Source organism: Miniopterus schreibersii (assembly GCF_964146895.1).
Source record: "Miniopterus schreibersii genome assembly, chromosome: 3".
Classification (NCBI taxonomy): Eukaryota; Metazoa; Chordata; class Mammalia; order Chiroptera; family Miniopteridae; genus Miniopterus; species Miniopterus schreibersii.
In genome coordinates this window covers 41,562,493-41,584,335 of record NC_138103.1, presented here as the reverse complement: position 1 = coordinate 41,584,335, position 21,843 = coordinate 41,562,493, and the positions used below count along the sequence as shown (strand labels likewise).

At 38.1% G+C, this 21,843-nt stretch overlaps 1 protein-coding gene across 1 annotated transcript in view; it reads left to right on the top strand.

The window, feature by feature from the left end:
• The window catches only part of KCNN2 (potassium calcium-activated channel subfamily N member 2), a 316,290-nt gene that overhangs the window by 290,867 nt on the left and 3,580 nt on the right, over window positions 1–21,843 (top strand). Inside the window, exons 9-10 of the mRNA XM_081133858.1 lie at window positions 7,142–7,252; window positions 15,762–15,889. Of these exons, the coding sequence (XP_080989984.1) occupies window positions 7,142–7,252; window positions 15,762–15,889 (239 nt within the window). The remainder of the gene's footprint in view (window positions 1–7,141; window positions 7,253–15,761; window positions 15,890–21,843) is intronic.

Genomic DNA, 21,843 nt, shown 5'->3' with positions numbered 1-21,843 from the left:
GATAATTTGGAAGAGGTTTTTATTTTACTTTTTTGTTTTTGGCTCTTTCTGGTGTGCTCATTGATCTCATCAGATCAAGTCCCAGTGAAGAGAGAGTATCTTTAAATTCTTAACACTAGTTCGGTTTGGGGTGGGGCGCAGGGCAGAGCTGCAGGAGGGAATGGTGGGCCTTTGCAGTCTTAAGGCTCAATTCCCCACCAGGCCCCTAAGCAGACCTTCACTTCTCCCCATGAAAATTTCTTAGGGACTGAATATGACAGCTGTTTCTCCCAGGTACAGGCAAGCATAGCCGGGAGTTGTGACCTTCTAGCATTCAACTGTTGTTTCTACAACGCCACCTAGTTTTTCTAAACTATCAGCACTTTTAGTTGGCAGAGGTGCCCTTCCTGTCTCTCAAATCGTACACTCACATTGGCACCGTTGCTAATGAGATATAAACCCAGGGATGACTCATTACTGATGACCAGCTTTATTGAGCACTTCCTTCTTTCCAGCCCAGAGCACACAAATGAGCTGAACAGGCAAATCACTCTAAAGGAGATTTGGGTTTCCCAAGCCCAGGTTTTTTCACAACTAAAAAAACCACACATATCTTCTCCCCTCTTATCAGCAAATTTCAACTAGTATTTGAAGATCTTCAGAGGTAAGGCATTTTTATAGGGACAATTTGTCTTCAGAATACCCTTGAATGTTGTTTATTTTTATGGCCTGCAGAGCTCTTGCAAAACTAATGGGATATAATATCAAAGCTGAGTGTTTTATAGAATTTTATTTGCCACAATTGATTGCTTTACATAGTTTTATGAAATAATTATGTATGGCAAGCAAATGCAGTAAAAATTTATTTATTGCTCTAGGATATTGTGCCCGTCAACCCCAGGGACAGAAAAATGGGCAAAGGTTGCAAATGCTCATTTTACCTTTTGTTTGGAAGACAAGTTGATATTTTAAGATGAAATTTAATCTTAAAGTTGTCTAATTAATTTGGTGTATTTTAGATAAAAAGCATAATTTTTTCAAATTAACTATATTTTGAGAAATTTTAATTACTGATACTCTAATAAATTGGCTATCAGTCAAGTTGACCTTTTAAGAGCCACTATACACAGGAGGGATAATTAATGCTAGAAATATTTTGAACATTATTATAATTTGTTAACAGAGTCATTCTCTGTAGTGAGTATTCTGGAATTTCCCCAAAAATTATAAATTTGGTTACGTTGAATCTTTTTCAAATACCTTCTTTGTGTGCTTTTAAATTTTTTTTCTATTTTTCAATTGCAGTGTACATAAAATATATTAGTTTAAAGTGTACAATATAGTGCTTAGACATTTATATAACTCAAAAAGTGATCACTCCGATAAGTCTAGTACCCATCAGACACCATAAATAGTTACTGCAATATTATTGACTGTACTCCCTGTGCTGTACTTTACATCCCTGTAACTTTTTATAGCTGGCAGTTTGTACTTCTTAATCCCTTTATCTTTTTTACCCTTCCCCCCAGCTCTGGCAACCATTAGTTTGTTCTCCGAATCTATGAGTTTGTTTCTCTTTTGTTCCTTTATTTTGTTTTTTAGATTCCACATCTAAGTGAAATTATATGGTATTTGTCTTTCTCTGAATTATTTCACTTGGATGAACCTAGAGGGTATTATACTATGAAATTTTACCATTTGTGACATTCTTTTTTATGACCAAGTAATATTCTATTGTATAAACGTACCACTCCTTTATCTATTGATGGACACTTAGGTTGTTTCCATATCTTGGGTATTGTAAATAATGCTGTAGTCAACATAGAGGTTCATATATCTTTTCAAATTAGTGTTTTTAACTTCTTCAGATAAATACCCAGCAATGGAATTGCTGGTTCATATGGTAACTCTATTTTTACTTTTTTTTAAGAAACTTCCATACTCTTTTCCATGGTGCTTGTATCAATGTGCAGTCCCTCCAACACTTGATTTATTGGTAACCATTCTGGGGGGTATAAGACAATATATCTCCTTGTGATTTTAATTTGCAGTTTTCCTGATAATTAGTGATGTTGAGTATATTTTCATATGTCTATTGGCCTTCTGTAGGTCATCTTTGGAGAAATGCCTATTCAGGCCCTCTGACCACTTTTTAATCACGTTATCTGTAGGGGGTTTGGGTGTTAAGTTGTATGAGTTCCTTATGTATTTTGGCTATTAACCCTTTATCAGATGTATCATTGATGAATATCTTCACCCATTCCACCAGTTGTCTTTTCATTTTGTTGACGGTTTTCTTCCCTGTGCAAAACTTTTTAAAAAAAATATATCTTCAATTTCAAAGAGGGGAAGGGAGAGAGAAAGAAACATCAGTGATGAGAGACTCATTGATCGGCTGCCTCCTGCACGCCCCTCACCGGGGACCGGCCCGCAACCCTGGTGTGTGCCCCGACCGGGAATTGAACCGCGATCTCCTGGATTATAGGTCAGTGGTCAACAGCTGAGCCACACTGGCCGAACTGTGCTAAACTTTTTAGTTTGATGTAGTCCCATTTGTTTCCCTTGCCCAAGGAGACATATCCAAAAAAAAATATTACTAAGAGCAATGTTAAAAAGTTTACTGCCAATGTTGTTTTCTAAGAGTTCTATGGGTTGGGGTCTTACATAAGCCTTTAACTCATTTTAAGTTTATTCTTGTATATGGTGTAAGAAAGGGATCCAGTTTTCCCAACAGCATTTATTAAAGAGACTGTTTTTACCCCATTGTAGATTCTTGCCTCCTTTATCATAGATGAATTGACCCTATATAGGCTAGGGTTTAAATCTGGGCTCTATCTTCTGTTCCATTGATCTATGTTTCTGTTTTTATGGTAATACTGTGCCGTTTTGATTACTGTAACCTTGTACTAGAGTTTGATATGTCAGTGTGCTATTAAAGAAATTTACTTTTCCATAGGTTTGTAGTCCTAAGTTAGTAAAGCTTGATCCCAATGTGGTTTTCAAATGATTCTTGAAAGTATTTGTAGGATCCACATAACCAAGTTACGTAAGTAAAAATATCACTTTTTGAATTTTTCAAATATTACGTGATAAATGATGTTAGGGAAATGAGCAACCTGAACTTCCTTCACCTTCTAGGGGCCAACATGACTTACAATATCACTGCTTTTATGGAGAGGACTATAGCAGAGAAAAGCACTACATTTTAATAATACTCTCCAGGTGATGGGATCAAATATAGCTTATGCTGTCTGATTGCCAGTTCACTGGTCTGGCATAGGGTAATGAGCATTAATAATTACTTATCTTTCCTAAGGACAGGTCTTCTCCCCTCCCCGCCTCTTGGTTGGAACATCTAATTTGTTAGATGACTTTAAAAAAGGTATAGGGTTTCCTTCGCTAATTTAATATATTGTCTTCATATCACAGCTTTCTTCATTTAGTTTTTGGTTGCCTGAGCATCTTGAAGTGGCAGGTTAGCGATTTGCTTAGCTCTTCCTAATAACAAATGAAATGGGAGAAAAGTAATCTGGATACATTTTCTGACTTTGCTGAAAGGAGTATGACTCATCTTGTTAAAGCATACAGGGATCTTCATTTCAGAGAGTAACATATGTTAGTCCCAACTGTTTCTGTACCCATTGTGATGATGACAAGCTTTGGAAAAAATGTTGTGAGAGCATATTTACTTTCATCCTTATGAAATGGACACTGAGTGGACATTAACATCATACCATTGCTTAAATTACTATAATCATTAATGTATTGGCAGGAATTTACCCTGAACCTAGAAAGCTTTTGGAGGTGAGCCAGCTTCGTTTTGCATAACTAAAAAAAAAAAAAAAAGTAATTTGGAAACCTAATTCTATCTATATCAAACCCTCTTGTGATTTATTAAGAACTTGGGGAGTTTATGATTTCTCTAATGAAAATAAGACAGATAAAGAGTAAAGGACTTCGTATTTGAATAATCATGAGGTTAAATTCCTTATGTGGCTCTTGAGGCACAATTTAAAGAGCACAGTTGGAATAATGGAAGGAGGGGCACAGCGAATAGTTTTAATAATTACTAAATTGTCAGACTGACTCGCTTCTCCAGTTTGCAATGAAGGTGCTCATTTTAATGCATAAGACTTTTGGTGAGCTGGGGGACACTCAGCAAGAAATGGGCGAGCAGGAAAAATAGAGCCTAGGAATAAACACAGGTAGAAACCGACTTCCAAAGGCACTTAATACCAGTGATTTTCCACTCCTGCTGGGGTTTTGATTTCTTTCCAGAAGGATCGCAGCAGTGGCCACCCGCCAGGAGAGAACAATACTCAAGTTAGAGTGCCAGCTGCCGCTCAGGGCTCTCTGTAGCGAGAGCAGGCCCCCAGCTTTCCAGGGCTCTGCTTATTCCCGAGTGAGGCTGCCCCTGAACCTCCGTGACTCACTCACTGAGGAGTCCCCGGCGCACATGCGACAGGTGATCCTGCACAGGAGGCCCTCGCTTAGCGCCACCTCTCAGTGAAACAGCATAGGGCAGTCTTACCATAGGCTAAGTGGTCTAAAGAGTTCATTTCCTCTGGCATCTCAACATGGTAAGGAAATGACTGAACAAAGTGACGCTATTCAAGGACCTGCTGTACTTGTCAAGCAACTGATACGCCACATAGTGGGTAGGTCCAGGTGGCTAACCCTCATAGTGTAACATAACTGTTTAGATTCCGTGGCAGTTGTTTTAAAGTCAACAAAATAAGTGTAGCTGCTTCCAAAGGCCATTCTTTTCCTTCACTGGTATCCAGCTCTAAAGTCACCTTGCTTCCATTGTCTACACACCACACAAAATATCAGGGTAACCGTCACTCCGGCCCAGACATTTCTGACCCTGTGCTTTCTGTCCTCTGCCTGGACTTGCCTTGTTTATAATTTCCTAAAGGTCTTTGTAAGGAAATGAAATGGCTCTGAGAAAAACCTTTAACTTGCTTGTTCAAAATAGAAAGTAGTAGAAGTTCACCATAATCCCTTCATATCCTTCATCTAAAGCAGTGGCTCTGTTGGAATCACCTGGAAAGCTTTAAAAAATTCTGATACTTGTGTCTTATCTCTGAAGATTAAGGCTTAATTGGTTGGGGGCACAGTCCCTCTGCACTGGAATTTTTATAAACTCTCCAAGTGATTCTAGTCAACGTTGTACCAGTGTAAAATAGGAATAACATTGATTTAGTTTGGTAATGAACCATGTTGCTCAATTTTTAAACATTCATACTCTAAGAGTTTATCATATAAAATAAGGTGAACTTTACATTCTTGTTTTGCTTTGAAATATAGGTAAAAGTATTTGGTGGGGGTATATGCCAGTGCTAATTACAGTTCATAACTAAATAATCACTCAGTTGTCTCATTTCTAAAATCGGAGGTTAAACCACATAATGTCTAAATACCTTCTGGCCTCTTTCTCTGATCATATGATCAGTATCACTTCATTTCTGATGATACTGGAGCAAGATGGAAGGAGATATGTATTCAGACAATATCAGCTCATTAATAAGGCCATGTCTTTATGGTCATAATTATTAGGTTAAAGCAAGACAGGGCAAGTGTATTTATTTTCCTTTATTCTCACTCTTGTCCCTCCTGCCAGATTTGTTGTAGCAACTCATTCCTCCTTTGGCCTGTAACTGACTAAATTACATTTATTAATTCAAATAAAATGATTCTATTATTATATAATAAAAGTATGATTCATAAAGAGTACTTTCTAAAACCACAAATTGTCACTTTTTAAATGTATGTTTTTGTATAAGTATTATGTATTCTTTTTAAAGAAAATATAGACTGTACAGAAAAGAACAAAATAAGTTACTGATATTTCAACCACAGAAAGAAACTCTTTCCACAGTTGGGCTTAATTCTTTTTAATTGGGAGCAAATTATAAATACAGTTTTCTAACTTCTTTATTTAAACATTATATTATCTTTAAATATTCTAGAAATAAAATTTTAGTACAGTAATATATTGTGGATATGATATAAGTAATAACCATTCCTCAGTATTAGATGTTTAAGATGCAGACCATCATGTTTTTAAGGTACAGAGTTGCTATTATACGTAATGATTTTTTAAGCCTACTGCATGGGAGTTTAAAGCTCTTGCATGGCTATCCAGTGAGTACTCTGCCATTTTGACTAACATAAAGGGGTTGCTATTAAAAACTAGTTTAAAAAGACCCACAAGTACCGTAACATCTCATTGTTTGTGCCCCTTTTCAGTGGGCTCTTGCCCGAACCCTCCTGTTCAGTGTTATCTGCCCACTGAGACAGCTTGGTAATCACTGCTCTGTGGTCCTTTCGGGGATGAGATTCTGTGTGGTTCTCCGGGCTTCCCTTTCACAGCACCCGAGGCAGAGCCTCACCCAGGGGGCCCTTCCCTACCTACCAATCGGTTGCCTGTGTGCAGGTGCAGTGAAGTGGCTGAAGCAGCAGGCCCTTGCCTAGGCTCTCCCGTAGGTGGCCAGCCTTGCTTCCTGACCCTGTATGGAGTCAGCCAAGATGACCCCCGCTTCATGACTTGGAATGGGTGCACCTTGATCATGAAGCAGGAGGACTGTCATCTCTGGTAAACCCCTAGAAGAGTAGGATGGTTCTCTCTTACCTTCAGCACTTCATATACCTGTTGTCCAGGTTCAGATCTTTCTGTTGTGTGTGTAGAACAGTTTGAAGTTGTACAATGCATCTCTTTATTCCCAGTATACCACAGTTGATGGGCCTGGAGACCTGCTGAACTTACTTTGAGAAAGGATTATGAAATATTACTTTTAGACAATTCTTATTTTTATTTAATTTATTCATTGATTATTTGTCTCTGTTATATGTAGAGGTATATAACTGATTTACTGTTTTTAAGAAGTCTGAAAATTCAGCAAGTTGCTTTTTATCACCTATATTTTATGATTAAAATATGTTTGATTCACATATCATGCTTCAGTTATTAACATATATGAACTAAGATTTTTTTGATCTCACTATAAAGGCACACTGCTTGTTGATTATGTATTTTCTGTAGTACTTATTGAAGACACTAAATACTATAGTTCACTTATCTCCAGATACTTATTACTTTAGAACATGTTTAGCACCAAGTACATAACTCTTTGGGTTTCTCTTTTCTCCTGGTTTACAGGGTGCTGGTTGCACAGCCCTGGTGGTAGCTGTGGTGGCAAGGAAGCTAGAACTTACCAAAGCAGAAAAGCACGTGCACAACTTCATGATGGATACTCAGCTGACAAAAAGAGTAAGTCACCACCCAGTATCTGCAAAAGGAATATTATTGTGGGTTTTATCAGTGTTGGGTAATATGCTTTTTATTTTGATCTCTGAAGCTAAAATGACATGATTTAAAAAGTTAAGGTAGTCTTGGAACCAATTTCATGCTTTCACATTTTGAGAAGAGACTCTTCCTAACTTTAGGTCAGTTAGGAAATAATTGAACAACCTTGGTATTTACTCAGGATAAAAATAGGCCCCATAAATCTTTAAAAATAGGCATTCTTAACATTTCAGTTTTCAGTACACAAGAAGAGACCAATATTGGATTGAACAGGAAGGAACACAGTGTCAGTGTAATTCAGAAATTTTATGGGAAGGTGATTCAGCAAATATTTTACTGAGCTTCTATAAGCCAATCATTTTTCCAAAGCCTGGGGTTGCAAAGACAAAGAAGAAGCAACCCCTGATATTTAGAGCTCTAAGGTGTGGGGGCAGACACAGACTCTTTCCATGACTTAAAGGCTATCACAGAGATATTAAAAATAGCATAACATCCAGAGGGGAAATCAATGTCCAATTATAAAGACTATAGGAAAGTAGTAATCACGTTTGTAGACCACTCACCCTGTGCCAGCCGTATGCATAAACCTGTTTCATCTTCAAAGCAGCTTCATGAGGGCAGTGCTGGTATTAGGCCTGTTTTTAAATGTGGAAGCCAAGTTGCAGATTAGGTACCTTGCTCAGAGTCATTATATCGAGGAGGAAAGCCATATAAAAGGAAAAATACTTTTAGCCTCTCTTTATAGTCACTTGAGATACCAAAATACCCAAAACTTATTTTATAGCAGTGCCATCTTGCTACATAACCACTTCCCAAAGTAGAATGTAATCAAGCTGTCATTAAAATAACAAAATACATTGTCATTTGGTACCTTCACTCATAAAAGAATCAAGAGAGATTTCAGGTAGAGTTGTAAATTTCAGTGCTTTTACTCACTTTTGAGTTTGGTTCTGTGTTTAAAAGTAATCATGTTTAATTTGGTAAAAGACTTCCTAATAGATCAGTCACTTTAATGCACATTTCATTTATTTGGATAATATTTCTGAAATGGAAAGATGAATTCCAGTTGCCTTGCAAAATTGTCTTAAATTATGTCTCACCTATCAGACACTATTGTGAGACTTCATTGCAGTTAGTAAGTCCACATATATCCTAGATCAGGGGTGGGAAACCTTTTTTCTGCCAAGGGCCATTTGGATATTTGTAATATCATTCGAGGGCCATGCAGCCTAAAAATTAGCTATGAGAAAAGCTCATAGGTTTATTGAATTTCGAGTCCTACCTGTGGTTGCCTTGGCAGAGCCAGACCTTCCCCACTCGTGTTCTAGATGATCAAAGCCATGCAGATGCCAAGCTTTTTTCACCACTTTACACATTTTCATTCATTCATTCTTCAAACTCATTTCTAAATGTCACAGAAAAGCATGTGGAGAATAGAGGGAGAGAGGTAAATGAGTCGAATGAAGATTAGGGTTCTTGTCATTTCCAAAGATATACTAGGAAATGAGAATACACTCAGATTATTAGTCCACTTCTAATCCAAATTGTAGTAGATGTTTTGTATATCTCATCCTGTGCTTGTTTGGATGAGGTCTGTACTGTGCAATTTATGTTTGTGACAAATTGTACAATATCTAAAAAATCCTTCTAAATAATTTTACCATGAAATTATACATTATATTCTGTCACAGGAATTAAGTTAATGCCACACTTAAGATATTAGGCAGAAAAATACCTTAAAACACCATATATATGTGCATATAAATCTTTCTAACAATAAACACAAAATGCGACAGAATCACAAATGAGAAAAACAGTTATCATGTTTAGGCAGATTTTCCCCTGGTTCACAAGCAGGTATTTAGTTTTAGCTTTTAGTTTAAGAAAGTATTTAATTTCTTTACATTTACTTTGGGATATTGATAGACCATATTATTGAAGCATTTTAGAAAAGACAAAGGCTTTCATTTTGAAATCTACAGTAAAACATTGCTATACTGCCTTTGAAGATTTTTGTGCAATTCCAAGATCTTCCCATTCCTTGTTGGTTTTTAGTTTAGTTATTACTTCGGCACCATTGGCCTTTTGGACTAGATATTTCTTTGTTGTGCAGGACTTTCTTGTGCATTGTTGGATGTTTAGCAGCATTTTGGCCTCTACACACTAGATGCCAGTAGAAATTCCCCCCCCACACACTGTGACAACCCAAACTGCCTCTAAACATTGCCAGATGTCCCCTACAAGTACAAAATCCCCCCAGTGAGAACCACTGCTTTAGCTTGTTAGTCCCCATGGATTCAGAGTCTGAGGTAGTTCCTTTTAACAGGTAATCTTGGAGTGTACTGAATTTATTGTAATCTCTTTCCTGGGAACAATAAGATATTCATTTAACAAAAATATACTGGGTACCTAATGTAGTCAGGGTCTGTGTTATTCTGCTGGGGATAAAGAGCTGAAACATCATATTCCAGGACTCAGAGAAAGTTACGCTTTTATAGTACTGTTCTTTTAAGGAAATCCGATGAAGGCTCTTGTTTTTTTCTGTGCTTCGCAGAAAAAAATGCACTTGTGTCCTTTCTCATGAGAGCCTTACAGTCCAGTCCAGCTCCCTTTAGAGGACTGTGAATCCTGGATCTAGATGACCTTCCTTTGATTTTTACCCATTTCCCCAAACTGACCAAGTTTTCTGTTGTTAGGTTCTTACATACTTTAGATAAACTCCGTATAGATAATCTTTTGTTATGAGTCAGACTGTTTGAAAAAAGCTTTTCTAGTAAGAAATACTGTTCTAGTTTCACATTCTCCATGAGGCTTCAGTAATTCTATTTACCTCATTACTACTTAAAAAGGTAGCTACTTTGCAGTATTTCTTGGGACCAGAGTCTCTTACAGGTCTGAGAAGACTCTCCGGCAGGCTTGCTGACAGATCGGTTTTTATAGGCAAGATGTCACTAAGTACAGGTACAAATGTTTAAATAGGCATAGAATCAAAGGTAAATTTCTAGCTTAGGATACTCATTTCAATATTATAGCCAATACAATATTTGAAAAGAATAGTTTTTTTCAAAACTGCATTTATTTTATACAAAGTCGTCAACTTAATGAGTGTCGTTTACTTGAAACTCGATTCCATTTGGTTGTTTGTGGAATGTCTAAATGAGCCCATTTATAATTTTTAACTTTTTAAATAAGTCTAAAATACTGAGTGATTTCTGGGGAATAACCAAGAGTAAACGAGGAACTAAAAACCATATATATTTACTAAGATGAAAGATTAAAACTACAAATTCAAGGCTGCTATTTTTTGTTAGAGAAAAATTCAGCTATCCCCTGAAAACAATACATAGAACAAATCCTGTTTTCTGATCGTCAACAGAGGTAATGGGCACAGACATTCTGAAATCTGAATATGACTGTAAAATAAAAGCAATCTGGATGTTAAGAGATTACTCTTCTAAGCACAAATGTCCCGTTCCAAAGCTTGCATTGTAATTGTGTATCTTAACTGAATTGAACAATTAAATTTCCATGAAAAAATTATCCATCACATGTAAATTTTCAGAGGAACAATCTTATATAGAAATTGTTTTTCTCTGTGACTACCTTGACCACATAAAATACTATGTTTGAAAGTAGAGCACACTATTCATGGTGCACCAGTGTGAAGGAAGATTGTTTTATACAATTCCAAAAGTTTACATGACACTCTAATTTAGAGTGGCCAATAGGTACATGTACACAGAATAATCTGATGCTTTCCAAATGAAAGCATCATAGCAATAACTTATCACTGGGCTCAGTGAGACAGGACCAGCTATCTAAAAGATTTGCAGTTTATCACCTCACAGAGGTAGTGTTTATCATGCTATATCTTTTGGAAATACATTATTACTATTCATTTATGTCTGAACCAAGAAGAAATCTTGGAGTTCAGCTCTCTGAATTCTTTCATTTTGGAAAAACATGATTTTTAAAGTAGCTAAATGTACCACAAAGGATAATTATACATATTAATGTCCACTGTGGGTGTTTCCAATCCTGTTAAGAATTCTCATAAGATCCATAATAAGAACACTATTATGTGGTTATATAATTTTATTTCTTGTGTGTCTTTTAACAAGTGAACAGGAATTCTAAAGAGGATTGATTCTATGCAGCTCTTACATTGTCCTTGGCTACACAGCCCAGTGGGTTAAAACATAAAATGAATGGATTCCTTGGCCTTACCCTGTTCCATAGTCACAACATTCACCGTGCCCCGGGAACCTGATCTGAAGGAGAACTGGGTGGGCCAGGTTGGAGCCCCGAGGACATCCATGGCAGCTGCTGTAGGGGCCCTGAGAGCACATGACATCCTGGGGCATAGGCTCAGTGGCATTGTCTGCATTTGTCCAGGCATCACCCTCAGCATGTGTGGCAACATTTTACTGTAGTTTTCAGGATGAGAGGCAAGAAACTCTCTTGCTGGGGTGGGAGTGGGGGGTTGTGGAAAAGATGAAAGGGACAAAAAGTACGAATTGACAGTTATACAAATAGTCATGGGGATATGAAGTGCAGCATAGGAAATATAGTCAGTAATATTGTAATGACTATTTGGTGTCAGATGGGAACTAGACTTACCGGGTTGATCACTTCAGAGGGTATAGAAATGTCTAATCACTATGTTGTACACCTGAAACTAATATAATATTATACAACTGTAATTTAAAAATAAATTTTAATGAAACGGTTCTCTTTAAAAAACGAAACACAAAACTGTCCTGCTTCTTAAATCAGAGGTGATGTTCCTTTCTCTCACTTTTGGGAAGAGTGGAAGTGCTGCACTTAAGCCTCTGAAGGGAGGGGCACGAGGAAGAAAAAGCAATATAAGTTGAAAAAACTTCACAGTAATATAAAGCAAAGAAAGCTATAAACAAAGTGCCTTTTAAACAGCGCTCGCATTACATGTGTCATTTACGGTTGAACAAAGCAAATTGTCAGTTAAAAGTCTATCAGCTTTAAGTGCTTTCTGTGGTTTGTAAAGTATTGTTACACTTTATGGCTTTAATATTTATAATTACCCATGAGTCAGCAATATAACATTTCATATCCTTTATACCCATGAAAGTGGGTTTAAGGCATCGTGGTAAGTAGTATTACTTTTAAGAGTATGAATTATTTTTAGGGTTTTGTTTTCTCAAATTATTATTAAAACATCTGATTATTAATATGCTTTTCACAATTTTTTTGATAAAAGATTTGAATTGGAGTTGAGCATGAGTGAGGCAGAACAGATGTTCCTATTTTCCATTTTTCCTGTGTGTGTGGAGTGGGGGGGCAGAGTCCTTTCCTGTTAAACACCTCCTCTCACTCTCATTTTTTGAAGTATAGGAAATAAGTGAGATTTCATAGTTGTGTTGCCCATTAACTGGCACTAGAATCATTACAGCTACTAAATTTTTGAGGTATATCTGTGAATCCCTTGTACAAACCATCATGGTATCTAGCACATAGTGGAGACTCAATAAATATATTGAATTAATGAATGGAAATGCAGTGACCCATTTAGATCCTAGATCTCTTCTCTAACCTGTACAATCTTCTTATTAGAGGATCCTTTAGCTGATAAATATGCATTTGTGGTTCATGATTAAAAGTGTTGATGATGCAAATTATATGTACCCTTGTGCCAAATTTAACCCTGGAGACATTTATTTCATGTCAGCTAGGCCCAAAGCACTGAGCTAGGGAGACAGATTTCTGACATGGCCCCTGCCCTCTAAGAATTTGTGAACATCCTGGGGAAGGGAGTAGAGGCTCCAGGGTTGTATTGTTAAATGACTGACCTGACTGTAGTGTTCTTAATGTGCAAACAAAGGACACTTTCCTTCCAGATTCACTTCTCTTTCTTGCTCATGATCAGAAATGCATAGACCTGCTTCTCTCCCAGCTTTTCCTGTAAGTTTGCAGATCACTTTCATGTAACAACTCCCCACAGTTCAAACCTGTAAAACACTGAAGTCTTCTCTGCCTGTCAGCTGTTCCCTTTCAACCCAGGAGGGACTGGAAACACACCTGAGCATTAGGCAGAAGATAAGTTTTTCTATTCTTGGATGTATTGTTTTGTGGCTCCTATTTTGAAAAGTGGAAGTTAAATTTGAAGCTTTAAGAGTTTAATTCCTATGTTTTAAAACCTATTAGGGAATTGGAAAAGGGAATGTTTCAACATAAATGCATACATATGAATACTTGACTTTCAAATGAGGAGTCGGCGTCAGTGTCAGCTAACACTAGTAAATACAAATACTATAACATAAGGCCTCTGGCATCACCTGCCCCCTGAACTCTGAAATTGAGGTTCTCTATTCCCCTTCAGCTGTCCCCCCACCATCCGCAAGGGAATCACTGAAAATACATGAAGGACAAGCATTGACTCACCTTTGTAAAAGTTTACAACTTTAGTAATTTGGCATTTGCTATTTGTACTGGGTGGTGCAAAAGTAGGTTTATAGTTGTTCTTCATGGAAAAATAATATAATAATAGATAATAATACCAGAATAAACTGTTTCACGTACTCACAACTGTAAAACTACTTTTGCCCCTGTAGGGAATCCAAACTAAAATCAGTTGCTGTGTTCTATTCCAAACATTGCTATGTCCAGCTGCTGTGTTCCCGTTCATCAGTTTTCACCCCATTTCCTAGCTTCCCCATCAGCCTGGGTTCTAGGTTCCTCCTCCATCCCAGACTGATTAAATCATCGAGGGGCGATCCACCAGGGTCCTTACTGGTCTTCCAGGCAGCAACAGCTGGTGGAGACAGCTAATGGAGAATTGAGACCTCCCTTAGCTGGCCCCTCGCCTTCCACACAGGCAAGGGCCTATCCCAGCCCCAGGCAGTGCTGGCCAGTCACTCCCACTGTCTTCCTAAAAGCCAAATCCTCAACCCTCGACAATGTATGCTATGCCCAGTTCCTTACCTTTGAAAAGGGCGTAAAAGGGTCTGATGGAAAAGCCTTCTGAAAGGTGACTCCTGCATCTGTGAGGGAGGGAAATACGTTTCCATGAGAATGAAGAGCCAGGGATTACCTGGAACACCTTTGAACTTCACTGTGGATGACGTTCCTCATTCACACCGCTGGTGCTGAGCACCTGAACACTCCGGTCTTTTCTCTGTGGGTTTGGAATGCTGTCCATGCAGAGGCTAATGAAGGTTCCGAGGATGGGACCAAAGTCACTCCTAAAAGCAGTTATAGGAAACCAGTCATTTTCTTAAAATGGGTCCTAGTGAAACAGTTTTACTCAAAAATAAAACTTTTCAGCGCTATGAAAAAGGATGTTTTCTTTGCTAATGTGAAAAATATACATATATACGTTGGCCCATAATTTTAGTGTAATTCTAAGGTTCTTCCTTATTGTAAATCTGAGAGCTTAAGAGGACTTTAATAATAATTTTCTCTAACCTCACATAATGAAGAGGAAATTAAAGTCCTACAAAGTTAGCTAGTCTCCTTGACAGCACTTGGTGAGTACAAAGTCAAGAACTTACTCCAGCCCAGCTCATTCATTGTTGTCTTCCCCGCCACATTGACTGCAGCTGTCCATGTGAAACATCTTTATGCATCACTCAAATGAATTAAGTGGAACAGCTTCTTAGAATATGTAATTAACAACAAGAAACAGAGGTGAAAGCCCTGCATCTTCAGGTCCTGTAGCGTGAGCAAGGAAGAGAACAAATCTGTCCTTGGCTGGCACCTTTATCAGGTTCCAGGGTGTTTTTTTTTAAGACGCTAATCAAGAAAGCAAGTGACTGAATATCTCTAGGAAGTAGTCACGCCTTCCATCAGCTGCAGGAGGTCTTGGCAGTGTTACTGTAATGCTTTCATTCTCAGGTTTGTCCTATTCATTTGAAATGCAGTATGTTTAAATTACCAACAAAATCATAACATAGACACTCTGTCAATTAATTAAATGTGCTAACAAGCATGCAGTCTGCTAAGAGACTCTGGGAGGCTAGAGGACTGGGTCCCCTGTACATTCAGCAGTGGAAACAATGCAGTTCTTCTGTAGTGTGCAGCCAGAAATGGCAGTGAGTTCACAAAGGACAAGATTAACCTTGGCCTCTGGCATGCTGCCTTTTCCAGGGAAATGAAGAATGCAGAGAGCACAATTGCAGTACAAGGTGGAGAAATAAGCACCTCTTCATTAAAAAAAAAAAAAAAAAGTGGTTGAATGAAAATAAAGTCTCTAAGAGAGTTTAGCCCAGGAAGAGATCAGTAGCTCCCTAATATTTCAATTTAAATGCTGTTCCCACACAGGTACAGGTACTTTTTAAAGCTCTTAGATTCATGCAAAATAGTTTTTTTGAGACGTTAGTTACTAAACAGAGCTAGAGCTTGTCATGATCATGGGGATGAAGAATGTGCCCACCAGCAAAGTTGCAAAGGATTCTGCTTTGGAATTCATCAACTGCTTTTCTGTTTGTTTTCTCAACAGGTGAAAAACGCAGCTGCCAATGTACTCAGGGAAACATGGCTAATTTACAAAAATACAAAGCTAGTAAAAAAGATAGATCATGCAAAAGTAAGAAAACATCAACGAAAATTCTTGCAAGCTATTCATCAGTAAGTACCGTTTTTCATTTCCATCCTGCTCTTGTGTCTCTAGGTTTTAATTCTAGCACTTGGCTATTTTCTCATAAGGGAGGAAAAAAGAAAATGCCGTCAGGCTTATTCCCAGAAGACGGTATTTGGCAATTTAATAATTTCGTAAATGAAATCCTCAGGAAAGTTGTCAGTTCTTGTATGATTAAAAATCATTTATTATTGGGAGAATAGTCATTTAATATATGTAGTAATTTAATGTCTTCTCAGTTTCTTTAGAAGCAGTAATTTCAGTTAAAATTGTATTGCTTGATTTAACTTATTTATTCATATAGTTTGCTCTAAGATGTTCAGTTTGTAACTACTGCAAAATCTTGAAAAGAATTTAACATTTGATAATCTATTTGGATTTTTTTAATATACTGCCTAGCATCTTTATATGAAGGTAGTACTACAATTGATTTAATACTTGAATTTTTAAATGAATTTTTAATCAGGACTTAGGGGATTTCCTATATGCTACTTGTTCATTATAGATTTTCTAGTTCCTATAGGCCCTGTACTCATTACTCTGACTGTATCCAGGCCACCAGAGTTCGTCTTTCATGACATTTCATTGCTATACCATATAACTATCACACACACATCTAGTGGGTTTCAGTGAATCTGAAAGCACCAGTTCTTTCTCCCCCGGGCTGGCAGCATCCTCATCGCAAGTACATTCCCGTGGGTGTCCATTATGCCATGAAGACTTGCTCTCATGCCATTTCCAAATGGGGAGGAGCAGACATGGTCACATTTGTGGGTCAGGAAAGTGGCTTTCCTCATGCAGCCTCCCGGGGTACTTGTGGAAAGGTGGGGAAATACCAGGTCTTGGCTGTACAGTGAACTGGGTCTTCACGGTGCTAACATAGCAGCTAAAAAGTCTCAGAGGCTCAAGTTTTTATTTTATATATTTAGGTAATTTGTGGGTCATATATTACACTAACATTCTGTGGGGAATCACTAAGCATTCATATTACCCTTTTACCTGTACAGCCAACTTTCCTCTTTAACTAAGTATCATTGAAAATGTGGAATATGTCTATAATTGTGGCCGTATATGTACTATGTAGAAATTGCAGCTTTTTAATGAACAGAAATGTCACGTACTGAGATTTAAACTAGAGGGAGACTGCACACGTGGTGGAGTAGCTGACCAACAGTGCCAGTCACTCACACTCATTTCCTTGCTGCCACCAACACCAAAGTGACATAATTTCTCCTTTAGCTCTGTAACTCGACTAGATGCACAGCTATGCTGCTTACCCCATAAGGCTAGGATTTCGTAAGTCTAGGATTTTAAGATAATATTCCTTTAAAGTCTGGGAAAGAGTAAAAGCGAAGAGCACAGAGAGTAACGTTGTATTTGATGTGGCTCACAAGAGAGAGTTGCTATCTGGGGCTCACAGCTACCTTTGTGACTGAGTCCCACCACCTAGGAGCACTTGCCTAGACATCTCGATTCCCTGACACTTAGAGCTAAGAGAGTGAGACCCCTGAGTGATGCTGAACCATCACTTCTGCTCTTATCAGGCCTGTCAGCCCAGCTGAAGATAAGCCTGCTCCCCAAGGGTCACCTGGCACAGCTCTCCTACCCCCCTAAACACAGTAACCCCAACTTTCACACAGAGGTACTCATAGTATGCTGTGGAGAAATCATTATCTGCACTTTTAATGTTCCAAGACTAATCTATGTTAAAATATATTAAATACATTAAAGAGAAAACTCACCTGTGTGGGTGTGAGACGATGTGGGAGTGGGAGAGGTCAGTCCGTCTCCGTGTCCAGCAGCCACACATCCCGTCTCCTCCAGGATAGTACTTGTGTCCCTTTCTATCGATGTAACCTATTAAATATATAATTAAATGTAATTTGCCTTTGATGCTTTGGATAAATTTTTGTATCACGAAAAACTTTTTAAAAATGCTTTCAGTTTTTTGTAATATAATTCTGTAGCCACATGTAAATGGTGGGTATTTATATATTGTCACAGAGCTCTTAAGTTCTGAATACATTCACAGTCAAAAACTTGGGGGACAATTTAGGGGTGTTCACTGTACAGTCTTTTCAACTTTGCTATAGGTTTGAAAATTTTCCTAATAAAATGTTAGTTCACCAAAAGATTTCTTTTCCTAAGTTTAAAAGCTGCCCCTAAGCTGTCAGCGTACTGACCCGATCCTAAGGGCTGGGGCTCCTTCCGCATGCTTCCTTTGGATAGAGTAACAGGAAACCACGTGTGATTCCTCTGCTTCTTTCGGGCATTTCTCATTGTTTCTTCTGCAGCAGCGTATTCAAGCAACTCAAAAATGTTCTGAATTGTTTTATAAATTAGTCTTGGGGTTATTAGGTTTCCTTTGAGGTGGGAGGGACCTTATACTTTGTGGGAAAGTACATCTGAGAATTTCTATGGGCTGGGTTTGGCTAGTTTATTCTAATCATGCGTAACTATCTTTCGTTTTAAGTTAGCCACGTCCTAAGGGAAAGCACACAGGGCTCGATTCCCAAGGGCAAGGTCTTCGTTGCCCTGTTCCACCCAGTGAGACTGTCAGCCTCGCGTGTCAGCGCCGGGTGAAGGCAGATTGTGCGAGTTGAGGGAAAATCGACAAATTCATTTGCTAGCGCTCTCCTGGCCTCTCCTATTCCGATTTGCCCTGGGAGCTTTTTCAGTAGCTCCCTGTCCCCTTCTGCCAGCCCCCTCTGTCAGGTCTTCTCTTTGCCCAGCGTCGCAGCCTTTTTCCCCAGCGGGCTGCATCCACTTCTCAGGAACGTGCGGGTCTTTGTGGTCACTCGGTGCCACGAAGCGCTCTGCTTCTACAGCCTTTCACCCTTTTTCTGGTAGCAGCTTTAACTTTAACGTTTATCGTTCTTCTATTTTAACTCTAGACCCATCAGTCAGCATAACTTGTCTGAGAGCCAAGAGATTCAGTAAACATAATTCCTGTAACAGAGTGTTGCATTACCTACCTTTCAGAATGCCAGGCTTCTAAACAGCCCCAACTCAGAAAGGACGTACACCTTCAAAAAGCCCCACAAACCATTATAATCCTACTGTTCAGAATATTGGCCTTTTACCCAGATCACATCACATTAGGCAAAAATGTTTCCTATCCTGTCTCAGAGAGGCCAAGATGACAATCATGTAAGTTCTTCCTTCTGAACTCTAGTTCTGGAGGAAACCGTGGGCTTTCAGGTGGGGGAAGAATAGTAGCAATGAAGAGGGGTGATAATCTATTGAACAGTGTTTCTCTTTGATCAATATGCCAAAATCCTGCAGAATCTTAACAGGATCTCCAGCCAATGAATCGAGCCCCCTGTGCACCACTGAACACCACACTGTGTTATTTTGTTCCAGAATATTTTACAGTTTCTTTTCTTTTGTTTTGTCTTTTTATTTCAACAAAATGAAAATAGAGCTCGGAAGTAAGTTGTGTGAGCCGCTCCTTTCAACATTTGCAGAATTTTCTACTGGCTGCATGCACCCAAGTGGATCCTTTATTTGTGAATTTTAGTAGTCTGATTGCTGCTATGGAAATGTGATCCAAAAATCATGATATTTTCCTGTGATAAGTGAAGTTCACAAGGAAGAAATCAACATATGTTTCTTATTCTTTTGGGGGGAGAAAAAAGTAAAATACACATCTGCGTGGTACCTTTTATTCTGGCAGCTGCAGCTTAAGTAGGCTTTTTCTACTAGTTCTCCTACATCACAGGCAGTCTAAAAGGCAACAAGGCGAGATGGTTTAAATTCAGGGAGCTAAAGGGATGCCAATCCAATAGGGCTCCTCTAGGTCAGCTTTCCAGATTAGTAGAAAATAAAATGGGCAAAATTCTACTGTCAGAAACATAACATAGTAACCCAGGGGAAGAAAATTAGGCTCCATTGATTGGAATATGATGGACTCACCTCAGCCAGGGGACCAGCTCCAGCCCTTCCATCCGACTTGCTGAGTCCAGGACTTTCTCTGCACTTATAAGTTGCTGGAGGCCTCTGGTCTGATGACCCCAAGCTTCAGGTATTCATGTGCCGACTACACTATTACTTACTTAAATGTGAAAAGAAAGCTTGATATAAATTGCTATCATACATGGATAAAAAAATATATCATTCCCAGCAAAGAGAGGTAAAAGTAATACCAATTGACAGTTGAAACACTGGTATTGAATTCTAGTCACAGGTTATCTATAGAAAGCTCTGAGCTGAAAGCTTGCTCTCCTTTTTTAAAAAGGAGAAGATATAATAAAAAGTGCTTTTATCTGCTAAGACTTTTTTCTTAGAATGACCAGGAATGAGAAGATAATTAAAGGGAATTACTTTTCATCTGTTTTAGTATTGTTTAATGTCTTGTTTGGGTATCAGTCATCTAGAACACCTCCTGGCATAAATCCAGCACCTCAAAAACTGTCCTAACCTAACCCACTTCACGTCATACATGAGGAAATTATCAAATTAGGGCCAGGAAGAGGGTGGAGCCCATGCCTGACATTGTTCTCTCTGGTACATTTCTCTGTAACGAGTGACTCACACATATTTAAAGTTTGTGTGTGTGCATTTGTGTTTTGTTTTTTTGGGGGGGTGGTTCTTGTTTTGGGCTTGTTTTTAGAAGCCATATATCAAGACTTATAACCCTTGTAAGTACTTAGGGAAACATTTCTCAAAAACATTAAATTTAAATCTGTGTTTGCAAATCTCTTTTAGACTAGAACATATTCCATCTCTATAATAGCATGGAAAGGAGCTGTTCTAATAAACATATAGTCTCAATGACAAGTTATAACCTTAAACAGTTTTAGATTGTTAAAGAGCATGATGTAGGCAGCTGTCATTTAAACTCTTACTGGCAGAAGAAAATATGTCTTCACTGTAGAGCAGATTTGGTGACATATTGGATATCCTAGTTTCAGAACAGAATCACTGAGCATCGTGAACATTTGTTACGAAAATCTCCCTGGCAGTAAAATCTTGCCCTGTGAATTTTTTTCCTTCTATGTAATTACCTTTCATTTAAATCGGGAAATAATAAAAAGTATTCTCTCCAGCATTGCCACCACACTTTGTAAAATGATTCATCATCAAGGTAATAAGGTTAGCATAGATATTTTTCCATTAGGTGGCTCAGAGAGACCTGCTTCTCTTTTGGAGCAAGGCTTTGAATTGTTGGCTTAAAGAAAAATAAAGCACTTTTTTTATTGGAAAATCTTAATTTCTTGGTACCACATTAAGCATTAAATTAAGTATTTGTTAAAATATTACGGTAAATAAATTAAGGAATAGTTAAGAGTTCTCATTCAGGAAGATTTTATTTAAACGATATTTTTTTGACTGTCAATCAGATATATGCAATGGTATTTAAAAGTATCTAAAAGTAACTTTACAAGGAACGATCCCATCTGTCAGACACTTTAATTGTCCTCTGACTTATGCACAATAAAAAGGAAGGAAAATTCTCCCAAAGAAATGGTCTGGCTTCTCTTCAAAGTCAATGGCAGTTTAAGATAAAAGTCAAGTGAAGAATAAGAGAATTATGTGTTTTGAGTTATCTTGCTGCTGGTTGAATAAAAGTTGTATTTTTGCTAATAAGAATCTCACTTATCACTGTGTTTCATCAGGTTCAAATACCTAACCCAATCCATTTCAGACTAAACAGGGCTAACACCTGTATCTAGTCACGTAGGCATAGGAAGGTGCTCACTGCTCCAACATTGATGCAATTCCAGTTGCTTTGCATATTTCTTCCTATGTCTATTTGTCGTGATACTGGGGCTTTAAGGAATGTTTTGGCTTTTCTCATATGGTTCAATCCTTATGAGACTTTCTTAATTCAACTTTAACTACCTGGTGAATAGTTGTCCTATGGACACCTCATCTCTGACTCTCTCCTTTCCTTTTTGCGGTGTTGGGGAAGCATGCTTCTCATTGTAGCAGATACATAACC